Consider the following 15,930-nt stretch of genomic DNA (forward strand, 5'->3'; position numbering starts at 1 on the left):
CGCTGGGCTACCATCGGTTCATGCGCTATCGCAAGACATTTTTGGCCCAAGATAGATCATAAGAAATCCCGTGAGCTCTTGGCCATCATTTAGGCTGGTTTCTCTGTTGTTGTTGAAGTCCATGTTGTGCTCGGCTTGTGTAAGAAAACCCCGACTTCAGATTCTGTCTGAGCTCGGGCTTCCAGATTACTGGGCATCGACCTTTGAATGCATTCTTGAATAGCAGAAATCTATCGGAAACAGCTGAATGTGTGTGTGGAGCACGCAATGAGGATTGGGTACATGTTATTGCAGAATGTCCAATGTACTTGGATATCAGGAACCTTGGAGTAATGAAGATTAGCTGTACAAATGGACGGCTAGAAGTCAGCTGTGTGATCTCCACTAGTCGAAATGCCGGTTAGGGATATTTAGGCGGGATAGGAATATTTAGGCGGCGAAGACAATTGGCTGAAACTTAAGGTTAGGTAAAGTATGATTTGTGGGTGCGTGGGATGAGAGTATGGGATCTAACCCCTGGTCACCAGTCCAGAGCAGTATGGAAGCTCAACTGGTAGTAGTTTTTGTTACGAGGTCTGACCGGAGACTTAATTCTGGTACCACGGGGAACAGGAGCCCTTGGAGTTCGCTCCAACCTGCTCATGCGGGCTGGCCCCCGAATGCGGGCAGAGTGTTTTGATCACACAATGTGAAGTTGCACTGCAACCAATTGCCGGATCCAAAGTACGACAGAGGTTTTAGATGGGCCTCGAACCCTACCAACGTGGTTAGTATGTCCATTCTATAACCCACAGTATAGGCTGTTCAAGGCTGTCGTCAGCCTCTAACCTCTTCTAGATATGCCACTCTGCTTTTCACTAATTCGTATGAATCTAAAATAAAAGTTATGAAATAAGCTCACAAAACTATATCTCCAATCCAAATCTATGTCACAAATATATTAAAAAATTACCAAAATTAAAGCCAAATTCTCGACAAGTGCACACTTTCAAAGTACTCCATTCTCCATTCAGTTGCATAGTGTTATTTAATGTGGATATCTCTATTCTTTGCGCCAATATTTGACAGCATTTTAGTTTCGAAGTCACGAGCGACACGTACTTGCCTAACTGCCTTATGACCCTGCGAACAAGTTCACCTACGAAGCAGAAGCAGCGACACACACATACACATACATATGCAGTGCGGGAAAACCGAAATCTCTACATGCCAGCAAAGTAGTGAAATCATCACACGACTTGAATTAAATTTCCATTACAGATTTCTGCACAAATAAAAATGAAATGCAATCAAATAAATAAAAATGTAAAAAAATAAAATAAAATAGAGAACAGAAAATAGTGAATATTTCATAATAGCAGGCAAGAAGCATAGAAGTTGCAGAAGCCAAATCGAAAAATTCAAGCTAAATTTGAGCGCTTTCAGCGACGTTTATGCACCGAACATAGTCAAATCTGGTTCGTGCATTTTTTAGTATTTGCCAATATTGCGATTTTCTCCATTTACAAACGAATAATACATTGAAAGCATACACACGCAAACACACTTGAAACGCACACACATACATGGACTTGAGTAAACATAAACACGTCGGTATTTTGATATGCATTTCGCTCTCGGCTGCGCTGCTTAGAGGCGTAGGTGAGCTTTGATATGCATAAACACACACATATATATGCATATTTGCGCACGTATAGGTAAATTTATTTATTCACAAATTTATTTGATTTTCAGCCGAGGCAAGGCAATAAACATTTATTTTAATAGAATTTCTATACATTTACTCATTCACATGCAGAATAAAGCGTGAAATCACATGCAACTTTAAAGCAGTGTTTGGACAAATAAAAAATATTAAAATTTCAAAAGTTTACTCTCATCTAAATATTAGTTTGTATTTTGTAGCGTAAATTACTTCAAGCGTGTACATTGCAAACACAGTGCTACCATATTAAAAAGCTAAATATTTTTGTGTGCTATTATTATTCTCTTTTGTTGTTTTGCTTAATACAACTAACATTAGAATAATATTAGAAGGTTGCCACCAGTCTTTAAATGTTGAAATAATAAAATTTAAAATATTTAACAAAAACTTAGGAATAAAATCGCTTTAAAAAGCGTTTATATAAAGAGTATATTTTTAGTTGAAGGCTGCCACCTATTTTAAAATTTTATAAATTTTACTATTTTTTGTTTTAGTTTCACGGCTTAATTTTTGTGATGTGTACGAGAGCAACAATTAAATTTTGAAAGGTTGCCACCTGTTTGAATAATTTTATAATTTCTGATTTAATTGAGCGATTTAGCATTCATCTAAAGTAACAAAAATTCATAGAAGGTAGTAATAGTAGTAATACAAAAAATAGAAATTAAAGCGGTTTAAAGAAACATGTAACTTAGATTTGTTAGTGGTTGCCACCTATTTTAAAATTTTATAAATTTCATTATTTTTTTATATTTTTGGTTTAATATTCGTGATGTGTAAAAGAACTAAAATTGAAAAGGCTGCCACCTGTTAAAGATAAACAAACTTACAAACTTAACTAGGCGGCCTTTAAAAGCATGTTAAATTTTTTAGTTGAAGGTTGCCATCTATTTTAAATAAATATCGATTATTAAAATTTTTTTGCCTCCTGTGTGAATGAATCCATTATTTAACTGAACAATTTATTATTCGGCTAAAGTAACAAAAAAATAATAGAAGGTTCCCACCCTAATTAAAATTAAAAAAAAATTAAGATTGAAAAAAAACTTAAAAATTAAAGCGGTTTAAAAAACGCGTAATTTAGATTTGTTGGTGGTTGCCAACTATTTCAAATATATTAGTTCTAAATTTTTAGATTTTATTGCTTTTTTTTATATTTAATGTTACGGTTTATTATTTGTGAGGTGAAAAACAACAAGAACAAAAATAAAATATTGCCACCTATTTGAAAAATTTTAAAAATAATAAAACGTTAAAGATAAAAAACTTTACAAATTTAACTAAGCGTTCTTAAAATGCGCGTTAATTTTTTTGGTGGAAGGTTGCCATTTGTTTAAAAAAATAATGCTTATTATTAAAATGTTTTTATAGAATTTGTTATTATAATTATTTATTATTTTTTATGGTTTAATTTTCATATTGCTTAAAATGTAAAAGAATGGGATGGAAAGTTGCCATCCGTTTAAAACTGTTAAAATAATAATTTTTTTAAAGAATAAAATTTTGAAGATATAAAAACGTCCATACCAAAAACTTAGAACTCTTTCGCGTAGCCAAAATTAAAATTTTGTATTTTATGTTTTTATTCCAAGGTTTACACCACTTATCGTTTAAAATAAACTAAAAAATGGTTGCCACCTGTTTTAAATTTTTTTAGATAATAAAATTGTAATGGTATAAAACTGCCACACTAAAATTTTAAAACTCTTTTGCATAGCAAAAAATTGTTTAAGAAAGCTTGCCACCTATTAATAGTTTATATTTTTCAATATTTTTTGATATTTCATAGTTTTTTTGTTTTTACTACAAGGTTAAATGCTCTTGTGGTTTAAATGAAAGGAAAAAAGAGGTTGCCACCTTAAAAAAATATTAAGTGTTAAAAACGCTTCTATTTAAAATTTTCAATTCAGTTGTTAATTTTTACGATTTATTTCAATATATACTAAGCCAAAGAGGGAAAAAGCTTATATTTGAGATAATTATTGAGTGAACTTGCAATAAGTTTGAGATATTTTCAGGATATGTAGAATTTTATTTCTTACTTCTAATCTAAACATTTCAACCAAGGCTCTCATACTCATACAAACTGAAAGATCGGAATCAAGTTTTTGTATGGAGAACTTTCACATTTCACAATGTATTTTCATAAAAGTTGGCATGGATTACTGCTTAAGGTGAACACATAGTTACTAACGGAAATGCACCTGTTACGGGTATTTAGCGTCGATGCAACCGAAGTTAACGTTCTTTCTTGTTTCATTTATGAAAACTTTGTAAAAGGTCAGGTCAGTAAATTTTCCGGTAATAGTAATATTGTATATTATAACTCTGGCCAACAGGTGCTACTTCGGACTGAGTAGGCAATTGAGAAGCAAAGTCCTCTCTCGACAAACAAAAACCAAACTCTATAAGTCACTCATAATTCCCGTCCTGCTGTATGGTGCAGAGTCTTGGACGATGTCAGCGCCAACGGATGAGTCGACGCTGCGAGTTTTCGAGAGAAAAGTTCTGCGAAAGATTTATGGTCCTTTGCGTGTTAGCCACGGCGAATACCGCATTCGATGGAACGATGAGGCTGTACGAGATATACGACGACATCGACATAGTTCAGCGAATTAAAGACAGCGGCTACGCTGGCTGGAGTCATGTTGTCCGGATGGACGAAAACACTCCAGCTCTGAAAGTAGTCGACGCAGTACCCGCCGGGGGAAGCAGAGGAAGAGGAAGACCTCCACTCCGTTGGAAGGACCAAGTGGAGAAGAACCTGGCTTCGCTTGGAATATCCAATTGGATGTTGTTAACTCGGCTATAATCGCTTAAGCGGTTTCTACGCCAATTAAGAAGAAGAAGAAGTAATATTGTGGAGCGTCTAAAGCAGAAGCCTAGAATTGACTGTTTAGGAAGCAGTGTAAACAAATTTCATTACACTCATTCCGTGCACGAGTTTTTAATAAGAATATATCATCCATTTTCCCTTTTTATAAGTTTTCCAATCCTATTCGGCATAATCAATTAATTTTCGGGCAGGTTTCCAATCGGTTATCATGCCAAAGATCCTTCACTTTTCGCCACATTTTCTCCTTATTTCGAAATTCAAAAGCTGCCAATCTCCTCTTAAGGTCACTCCATACGTTCTTAATCGCGTTGGAAGCAAGGGATTTACTACACTGAAATGCCAACCTATGTATGTTTCAGGTTGTTATCTTGTAGACAACACCATCTCAGCGACATGGTAACATAACATTTGCAAAATATCTTTACTTAAAGGCGATCATTGGGACCTTAATATTAAATAAAAGACCAACGCTTTGCTGGGAGCAACATCCCCACATCGTTATGTTTTCACCCACATATTTAATTGTCTTTGTGTATCTACAATCAAATGCTTTGCCTTTAGGCCGGCGGACAGTCCATTTTCGCAAAAATTAATTTTAACTTCAGCACTGAATAAAATATTTCGGCAATTTTTTTTATCCGGTGGGGCCGCACTAATTTTTATGTTCAGCGGTATAAGCTTTTCCCTTCCGTATGTGGACCTTTCTAAGAAGAGGATATTTATTGAATTTACGCCCCGGCAGATTGCCATTCGCTAATCGACGCCGAATCATCCGCGTGCTGACATTTAGTGCATTTTCGCGTATTTTAATAATAAAATAATTTTTATCGTCCTCGAAACAGGCACTTGGAGCCATGGCTACGCTCATTCCAATCTTCCATTCACCTGTTTTAAGTCTCAACTGCAAAAACTATTGTGTCTTCAGCGTATTTTAGTTTTATCGTTTTCGGTTCGTTGTTTTGCAGCACCATTCGCTGGATTGTTGGGTAGTTTCATAGTCACATTCATAAACACACGTCTCGCCACCAGCAATGGAGCGTTTGAGGGACTTAGAAGCCTCAGCTACGTTGTCAAGCAACCCTTTTACGAACTCTACTCGTCGTATTTACAAATCTTTTGGTGCAATTTTAGCATTGATATATAGCACCTATCCATAAGCTCTTAAGGTCGTCTGCTATGTCTCTGATACCAAAATGAGGGTTTTCAAGCACAGCTTCTTTAACTTTTTCAATATTATCGTTAGAAGAGATAGATGGGATGAGTTTTTGATGACGCCACGGCCCTCGTTGAACTCTATGGGCCACTCAAACACTTGTGTTCGTGATAAAGTATACTCGTATTACTTAACCAAATTTGGAACATTTTTAACGGTTTCAAGTAAACTCGTTGTAAATTTCTTTCATTTGGTTTCTATGATAAAAATCTAAAGTCGAATATTCGGTGTTCCGTTGGTCCAAATAATTTAAACCAAACTCTTCGCCACACATGCCTGCAAATTACTGGAGGCCTTAAAAGTAAGTCATGTTAAATTGCCAAAAAAATGCAACAACAACAGCAAAGAGAAAAGCAAAATTAGAAGAAAACACTGCTCCAAAGTCTTTAGCGTGCAGCGGAGCGCACAATGGAAACGCCCCGGGCAGTGCATATGAATTTTCGACTACTTAAAAGCACGGCTCCAAGCGTCTACATGGACATAGCGCCGGCCACAGCTACACATGGACACGAGGAAGCAGCTTAAATGCAGCGAGTGGATATTCATTGCAGAATTTGTTTGTGGTGTCATTTTGAGTTGGTTTTTTTCTTGTTTTTCCAAATCTTCTCTCTGTATGAAGTGCGTTCAGCAAGGACATTTTAGAGGCGCTTAATAATGCACCGATGCACCAAAGCAGCGCTGCGAGCGCGATTGTGAGCAAGGATAAGTTGATATGCGTTCGAGTGTGGGTGTGTGCGTGTATGAGAGGATGTGTGAGTTTGAGTTTGACTGCGTGCATGTTACTTTGTTTATTTGTGTGTGTATATGAGTTCGGTTGTGTGTTTGTGCGAGTTTACTGTCTGCAGGCGATGGTCACACTCATAATTAATGCTTACTGCACAAGCAGTGTGAAAAGCTCGCTTTAAGCTTGCAACACACACAGGCACACATACAGCCAGTAGTGAGAATTAGAGTGCGGACGAGCATCTAATTGTGGCGTACAGCACACACACACACACACACTTGTCATATTTGCCAGTGCCGATTATGCAGCGAGGTCCACATGCGTTCCGTAAGGCCATGTTTATGATTTCTAAGGCGCCGTCAACGCTTCGGAGAGGTCATTTTTCAGTTGCGTGCAAAATTAAGTGGACGACCGCCGAGCCTTCCAGCCACCGACCGCATGGCAACTCACTTTAAAATGCAGCGCGCACCTTAGAAGCAATGCCAAAACGCACACGTGACACATACCAATACACATGTATTTGTGTGATGTAAATATCCTGAAACCATGTGCGCTTGTGTTGGGCACTGAAATGTAAGCGCATAAAATTGAACTAACAAAACCGAAAATGACCGCGAGCAATGAACTTCTGCGCTACACCCTCCCCTCCTGCCCGCCATTCTTAGCCGCTGCACGCTATAGAGGCGGTTTTTTGTCTTTGCCGCCGCCGGCAGCTATTCGCACAGCGCAAACAACTTTTCTATTCATTGCCTTGACATATGCGCGCTGATTTATACCGATTTAGCTGCTCATAGCTTTAGATCCATGTATGTACGTATGTGTATTTGGGTAAATGTACGAGCGCATATGTGTTTTTGTTAGTGTAGTTACATACCTGCGGCTCAATGCTGCATTGCGAATGTTTTAAAGTTGCAGTTGGCAGAAAAAAATTCGAAAATCTACAAAATCGATGTTTTCTAATTAGGCTGCATAGCTTGAAAATGTTGCTTAGCAACGAAAATATTTGCATGAAAGCAAAGTCTGAACTTTTCAACCAAATTAGTGAGTTACATACATTACTATTTCCCATGACTTTTCTCTGACCGGAGGGAGACTGCGACTATGTTGGTAATAACCAATATGAAGAAGTGAGTTTTTTTGCAATTAACATTATATTTGTTCTATAACTATGGATATATGTCTGGTTCTTATTTTTTCAGCATTTCATCGTTTATTTTAGAAAACCATGGGCAATGGTATTATTCAAACTACTGCCCAACTGAAGCTATAAAATTTTTCCAACTTTCTAGTAATTTATGACTTCCATCTCAAAAAAACTGTTTCATATTGGTGGCCAAAAATGAATCAAGCCTATTTTTCATACCCTATTGTTATCTTAACAGTTCTCCAGTGAGGTCGTTCTACATCGAACGAAAAAAATGGTAGTTACAAGGCGCAAAGTCTTGGCCATAAGGCGCGGTAGGCAGAACTTACCAGCCGCTGTTTCCATAATAGTTTTTAACCGGTCTTGCTACACAAAGTCAAGCGTTGGAATGACGGAAAATTATTGGCTCGTAAATATATATAACTTCTAGCTGGTTTTTTGCCAAAGCTCTCTTCACTCCAATGAGTTGTTTTCGATAGAGTTCCACATTAATGGTTTCAGCCGGTTTTAAAAGCTCACAAAACAGCCTGTCCTACTGATTCTACCACAGATCCTATAACAGAGTATTGCCTTGTCGTCATGGATATTCGAGTTTGCCGTTGATTAGCTAATTAGCCAGATTAAGATATGATTTTTTACGTTTAGGTTGTCCTATGAGGTTAGGTTGTCCTGTCGCATTCTGATGCCGAGTACTATTCAAGCAGCATTTTTGATATTGTGTTCGACTGAATTGTCTTTCGACTTCATTTGGCTTCTATTCTTATGGCAATTTCTTTCATTTTGTATGATTCCAGTTGCTTTAAACCCTTTTTGAATTGCTTTAGTGACTCCCAAGCATTCTGCAAGCTCTTGTGCTTGACAAAAATTTTCATTGGTTAATTCGTCCGTTTCCCCATATTCAAAATTTTTCGAACACCTCAGAACGGTTATCTAGTCTCCTTTAGGGTTGTCATCGAAGTCATCCAACGGTAGGACCAGGAAACGTGCTGTTTCGACGGGGTTAGACCATAGGGAGAAGGGTGTCAGATGTGTATGGTTAGCTTGGACTCCTTGCATGCTGGACATATATTTGGTATGGCGGGGTCAATTCTAAATAAGTAGGAGTTTAACCTGCTACAGTATCCAGAACGAAGCTGCGTCAGGGTAGCCCGGAACGTTCTACGTCCCCCAAGCAAAAAAAAAGCACTTTTAAATAGCAAAAATCACTATTGACATGCTCGCTCAGCTAGAGCATGTTTACCATAAACTTCCACCAAATAAGGGGACTTTCGACTGCAGGTTTCTTCGCATTAAAACATAAGCTACAAAAGAGTTTTCATTGAAATATTCGTCAATATAGGATCTCATGATCTCGAGAATGAGTTTAACAGACATAAAAACAACTTTTTTCAACTAGTCACGATTTTCTATGAAGTAATATATTTGATCAGTTACTCTTCCTTCCATAAATCGCAACGCAAACGAGTGCAGCTCTGAAATGAGTTGCCGAGGCTTTTTCATACCCTTCAATACATTTTTGCTATATTGTACTATACAAGAGAATACTATTTCGGGAGCCATTTGAAGTATTTCTTTGTGTGGTTTAATCTATACTCCCTATATATTAAGAAAACGCAACTCTTGTACGAATCTATAACAGTTTCTTGCGAACTTTATTCTCTAACCACCTTTGACACATTTAAAAAAAGCTAACTTTATAACACTTGATTAAATTACTGAAAAATTTTGCTAACTAATATTATTGATATACATTATTTCCAATTTCAGGTTGAATTAGAAAACTGGGTAAACAGTATTCACAGCGCCTGCGCTGCGGCATTTGCACGACACCGTGGCAAAACTGGCACTTTACATTTGCTACAAGAAGAGATTTTCCGCTTGGAGAAAGCCATCGAATCGGTAAGTGGAAAAACAGATTTTATAACAGAAAATTAAACCAAAAATGGATGCTATGCTAAGTGGAAAGAGAAATTATTCTGTACATACATACATATGAAGAGCTACATATTTATTAATAGCTTACTAGAGTTCTATTTTTCTAGAAAACTTTTATTTATTTTTCGATGTTTTAAACATGAAATTAATTTCTCTCAAACATATTTGATAGTATCTACAATATACTTGTGACAGTACCTTTCGGCTACGGATACTATCTTCTCTTTCGTGTGTAGTTGCGGTCCTGGTCCCTTTATTTTCTATTGACTTGCAAAATCGCTTTAAACTGAACACACATATGAGCAACACTGACGAAAATAAAAACAACCTTTTTTTCGTACTTTAATACAAATCTTTATTATCGCCCTCAAAATATGCTCTTTTGGAGTCAATACAAACAGGCTTATTCCAATATTTCATACGCTTGCCGTGGTTTATGGTTGGGTTGGCATTCGATACCTTTACCGAATATCTTTCAAAGGCTCCAATGGGCTAACCAAAGTAGACTTTTCAGTTTCGAAAACAGGAAAAAAATCCCAAGAAGCCAAATCAGATGAATACGGAGGCTGAGCGATGACTCTCGTTTCGAGTTTCGCCTAAAAGTCGGAAATTATCATGATAAAAGGTCATGCATTTTTTTGCCCAGCAATGCGGTCGTTTACGGAGACCCGTTTTACGCAGACGCCTCCCAGCAACCAAGTGATATTCTTTATTACATGATTGACCTTGTGAAACGAACTCATAGTGAACTACACAACGGTAATCTAAAAAACGATGATCACCTTGATTTTTAATTGATTTTAAAATAGATTTTTTGGCTTCGGCTCATTTTTCAACATCCCACCCCGCTTCAGCGTTAATGAAGAATTTCATGAATGTAGGGCTCTGAGATACATTGTCAATCACAGCTACTCGATGTGACCTTTACTCGGTATCGTTTTTGCGAAATGCTAGGTCTGTTGTTGTGATTCTAGCATGGAAACGCTTCATGCCCGAAACATTAACCAACATTTGTTGAGTCGATCTGCTATATGAAAGTAATTGAGATCCTTGGCCAAAAAATTAAGACTTTTTTTACCTATTCGGTTTGCGCGCGCAGTTTAAATAGACCAGTCCATATCAATTTCGATCATATGGTATAAAACAATTAACCTTTGTGTGAAAATGAGGTAGGCTTTGAGACTGACAGCTCACTTTTGTTTTTTAAAAGTTCTAGGTCAGTTGAGATTGGCTCACAAAAGAGTTCTAATTTAGGCAATTTATTCTGAGAATATGGAAAAAAATGAGTTTCCTTCTTTCAATATGTATCTGATTCAAAAAATTTATATTAAAAATTTGATATGGTGATTACTGGGTCAATGATGGTGAAGAGAATAGTGAAATATTTTTCGAGAGAGTTACCAATCGATGATTTCAATTCGCGCTAGCTGAAACCAATAAGAGACGGGATTTTTATATGAATTTTCGGTGCAGTGTAGTTACTACAATTTAGCCAGCAACAAAAATTTTAGATCAGTCTAAAAAATCGGGATTGTTTCTCAAATCATAAATATATTTCGAAGGGTTAAGCGAAAGCTTTAATCTATTGCCGTAGATGCCGTTCTTCGTGGCATCGTTAAAAATAACTTTGCATAGCATTTCAAATCTTTAAAATCATTAGACTAGTACCGCTTGAACTGAAGTGCTTTTAATGCTGCAAATTTCTGCAAAATTATGGACTGACATTAATTCCGTTATACAGCTGTCGCCTTGTCCTAATCATCTTGCAGTTAAATGCACGAGAAACTCAGGCGTTGTAACGATATTAGTTAATGCTCTGAACACTATTGTCAGTGGGCATCTACGCATTTTTATATACATACGATATATATATATAATATACATATATTAGGGTGAGCCAAAAACAAATCTATAATATTCATAGGTTAAAGTGAACTTATAAGTGATTTCATATAAACGAATTTTTTAATTTAAATTACACTGCGCTAGACTTTTAAAATATTTTATGCTCTGCAAGAATCAACAATATAGAAATTTTATATACTTTTATACGTACTTTTATACCCTAAACAGGGTATATGTGATATTTCTAACTCCTGAAACATGTGATTCACCATAAAATATGTTTATAAAAGATCGGAAAATGTTGAAAGGAGTCAATTTAACTATGTTCGTCGGTCTGTATATAAGTGAACTAGTCTCTTAGTTTTGGAGATACCGACTTAAAATTTCGCACACGTCATTTTTTTTTCAAAGAAGCTGCTTGTTTGTCGGAATAGTCTATATCGGACAGCTATAGCATATAGCTACCATATAAATTATGCGATCCAACTCAAGTCCTTGTATGGAAACATTTTTTATTTGTTGAGATATCTTTACGAAATTTGGCACGCATAATTACTGAAAGCAACGGTATAATATCTAAAGATTTTGTTTCGATCGGAACACTATAGCTTATAGCCGCCATACAAACTGATCGATCAAAATCAAGTTCTTGTATGGAAAACTTTTTTATTCGAAAAGGTAAAGTCACGAAATTTAGTCTAGATTATTATCTAAGATATTGCTATAAACTGAAGAAGATACTGTTCAAATCGGATGACTATAGCATAAAGCTGCAGTACAAACAGACCGATCAAAATCAAGATAAAGATCTTTTCAGACAATTTTTGGCTATAAGAAATGCAACTGTGCAGCGTATAATAGCTTTGGTGTTGCCGAAGTTATATTTTTTCTGTTTTTTTTTTTTGTATATAAGTTCACTTAAGTCCAATAATACGTTGGATCAGCTTTTTGCCCACCCTAATGCAAATCTATACTTAGGCAAAAGTTTGCAAATTAAAACGAAAGAGTTAAAATGAGCGCATAAAATAACGAGAGATCGCAAGAAAACCGACGAAACATAAAACCAACGAATGCGCTTGCAGTAATACAGTTATCTGACAAGCTGCAACGAATGTCCGAAGCACTTGCTGACAGCGTAGCTCGTTTGCGTAATAACATGCACAGCTGTGGCAGAATTTATGAGCGTAATTTGCTGTCCACAAGCGTTCATGAACTTGGTTTAATCAGCAGTTAGACGAAAAAACAAGCATAGTAACCGCTACAACAACAATAATGCTGTATTTTAAGTTGCTCTAGCTGCCTTGTTAGCGCCAAACACTTACAAGCTAAGCATAACATTGTTTTTTACTGTTATTGGCACAATCCAATTGGTCACACAATTGCCACTCACATGCACATGCACACACACCACGCCGCATGTGAGTGTGTGTGTGTGTAAGTGCGTAAATTTGTTGCCAGTCATCATTTACATATTGTATTTGATTACCCAATGTGATTTGTGCCACCGACTGCCCGTTTGCCTTGCTCCCCCATGCCATACACATTTCTCCAGTTGCGCCACAAAGTATGCTACAAATTATTCCCATGCTTGGTTGGCGCACAAAATCGTATTTTAAAATTACTACAGGGATTTCTATTTATAGTTTTGTTTTGCTGTTATATCTACTGTTGTTGCTGTTGCTGTTTCGTGTGTTTGCGTCATGCGTTTGCCCTTAGCGTATGACCGAAAGGCAACGTAAATTTTCTGCCAAGAAAACAAATCACAAATTGCAATTACAAAGCTACAAACACACGCACACAAACGCACGAGCAAACAAATTGGCACATAAATAAAGGTGCATACACACATATAAGCTCACTCATTTATACATACTCCTCAGCCTTCGAACTCCAGCTTCACTCTCTCCAACTCTGCTTTCCACTTGAGTTACTTTTGTCGAGTTGAGTTTCATGTGCCGTCATGTGGTCACATGATAGAAATACAATAGACGTGCGTTTGTGCGTGTGGCTGTGCGTGCTGATATTTTCCCTCTGCCGTCGCAGCATAACTGTCAATGTAAGATTTATATGTTTGTATGTGCAAAGCCATTGGTGCCGTCGAGTGACCCAATCAGTTGAGTTGCTCACATCACTCTGCCATCCACATGAATATTTGACATGCAAGATTTATCGACCATAAATGCAATATGTATGCGTGAGTGTGAAGACTTAGAAACGCATAGAATTTGGCGACTAGTCGGCAAGTAGTTACCGAGTATGTCAGTTCGGAACTAGTGCTATATGACTCTCTTTTTTTTTGAATATAATATTTATAATAATTCGAGATTTTGAAGATAACGCTGGTAGAAAAATTCCATTGTGACGTCATGTGAGGAATAATTTAGGTAGAAATAAGAATTTATGTGCACCATATGTGTACCTTGTTCGTTGCACTCGGTATAGTATATGTTTAGTATAACGTTGACTTAAGTCCAACAACTATATTTCCGGTCTCTCCGCATGGTTCCTGAACTGAAGTCGCTCCGTAGCCAATCCAGTCTAGATTGGAAAGAGATCCGCACGTATGTAGCTGTGTTGGTAGAAATTCAAAAATATATTACTCCGAAAGACTCAAAATTACAAAATTTTTTACAAGGTCTGGTTGTGGACCTAAATATATAAGCTGCTACATTTTTGATAAAATTTAAATATATGATACTCCGAAAGACTCCTAATTATGTTTGTTTAAGTGTGGTCATTGGCATAAATGCGGATGGCTTTTGATAAAAATGAAAATACATATATGTTACTTCAAAAGACTCCGAAATATTTATTAAAAAGTGTGATTTTGGTCGTAAGCATACATGGAGCTAGTTTTTTCCAATGCAAATATGTGTTACTCCGAAAGACTCTGAATTGTATTTTTAAAGTGTGATTGTGGTCCCAAATATAAATGCCGCTAAATTTTGAAAAAATTTTAAAGATATGTTACTCCGAAAGACTCCGAATTATTTTTTAAAAAGTTGGATTGTGGTTGTAAGCATACGTGGGACAAGTTTTTTGTAAAATTGCAGATAAATATTACTCCGAAAGACTCCGATTTATATTTTTCAAAGTGTAGTTGATGTTCAGATGTTTAATATTTTTTGTCAAAATTGCAATTAAAATAAATAACATTAATTTATTTTTTTTTTTAATTTTTTACTTAGATCTTATTAATACCTGACAGCTATACTGCTACAACTCAATCAAGCACTCAGCTATTCATATAACTAACATTAAGTCTTGAAAAAGCGAAGCTAACGAGTGGCAAACTTTCGCAAACCTCTAACCCGTGTCATACTAATGAACAACTCTTTATTAGACCAAGCAGCTCCGGACACCAAAACTACAAACTATGCATTTAAGTTAGATGCTCCTTCCATATGTGGCATTTATGACTTTGTGCAATATTTATGCCCAAACCAGAAAAAAAACCCATTTGTTTTCAATTTTATGCTAAGCCCATCGCCAATTCAGCTCTTTGCCATCTCAATCAGCACTCTTTGGGGACATTGTTTTATTTCTTTCATTTCTTTTTTTATTTTTTTCGTTTCATTTGCATCGCTATTAGCATATCTTTTTCGTGCGAACTTCGTAAAGTTGATTTTCGTATTTTTTTATTTTGTTTTTTGCGCTTTTCCTTCCGTCTATTTCAATTTGGTCTCGGCGCTCTATTCCACATTCATGGCAATACCGTGTGAAAATGCCGTCGGTGGTATGAAAAATTAAAACTTCCTGTGCATATGTGAATTGATTATTTAGTTGCTGCTGCCAGAAGCCAGCACCGGTGTGGTGTCACTTTTTCAACTTTCTCTTTGTTTTACTTTTCAAGTTTGCATTTCGGTGCTCATACATTTGTCAATTTAACTATGGCTACTATACAGAGGTTTCGGTAAGCTAATTTTAAAAATCATTTCTCAAATAAATTTAATAAAGGTGAGTTTAGATAAAACCCAATTACTGATCTGTTATATCTTTCACACATCTTACCGTAAATTGAATTCTCGAAGAATTTTCTGAAACAAAACTGGAAACGAAGACTAGAATGACAATGGAAAGACCTCTAAAAGCAGGTTCTTTTATTAGTGAGGTAAACAGATAGATAGGTAAATAAGTGCGAAGAGCACCGCTCTCCTCTAAGTCACAATGACTCACTTAGCCCCAGCAGTCATTAGCAGGCGTTCTGTAGTTTCAAGCTCATGTCGCAGAAGTGGTAATTTCCACAAGGAACCAAGCCCAAGTTATATAAATGCTTCTTGAGCTTACACTGGTCAGTGAAGAATGCGACAAGTAGCCTGAGTTTGTCTCTTGGGATGTTGATTACATATTAAAACCTGCTGTGATTGTAACCACCCATTAACAATTTGGCATGACGCATGCCTTGGAGCTGTTGCCAATACTCCTCCCTGCCCACTCCTTCACCCTTGCAGAGCAGCTCCTCCTTTATGATATGGGAGCTAACCGCAATAAAAGGTTCAGGTCCTACAATGTTGGTGGATGCTGCGGA

At 36.6% G+C, this 15,930-nt stretch overlaps 1 protein-coding gene across 1 annotated transcript in view; it reads left to right on the forward strand.

Moving 5' to 3' along the window:
- Positions 1-15,930, forward strand: part of LOC120777048 (protein still life, isoforms C/SIF type 2) — a 334,899-nt gene that overhangs the window by 92,321 nt on the left and 226,648 nt on the right. Inside the window, exon 4 of the mRNA XM_040108159.1 lies at positions 9,390-9,521. Within this exon, the coding sequence (XP_039964093.1) occupies positions 9,390-9,521 (132 nt within the window). The remainder of the gene's footprint in view (positions 1-9,389; positions 9,522-15,930) is intronic.

This window comes from Bactrocera tryoni, chromosome 5 (assembly GCF_016617805.1).
Source record: "Bactrocera tryoni isolate S06 chromosome 5, CSIRO_BtryS06_freeze2, whole genome shotgun sequence".
NCBI lineage: Eukaryota > Metazoa > Arthropoda > Insecta > Diptera > Tephritidae > Bactrocera > Bactrocera tryoni.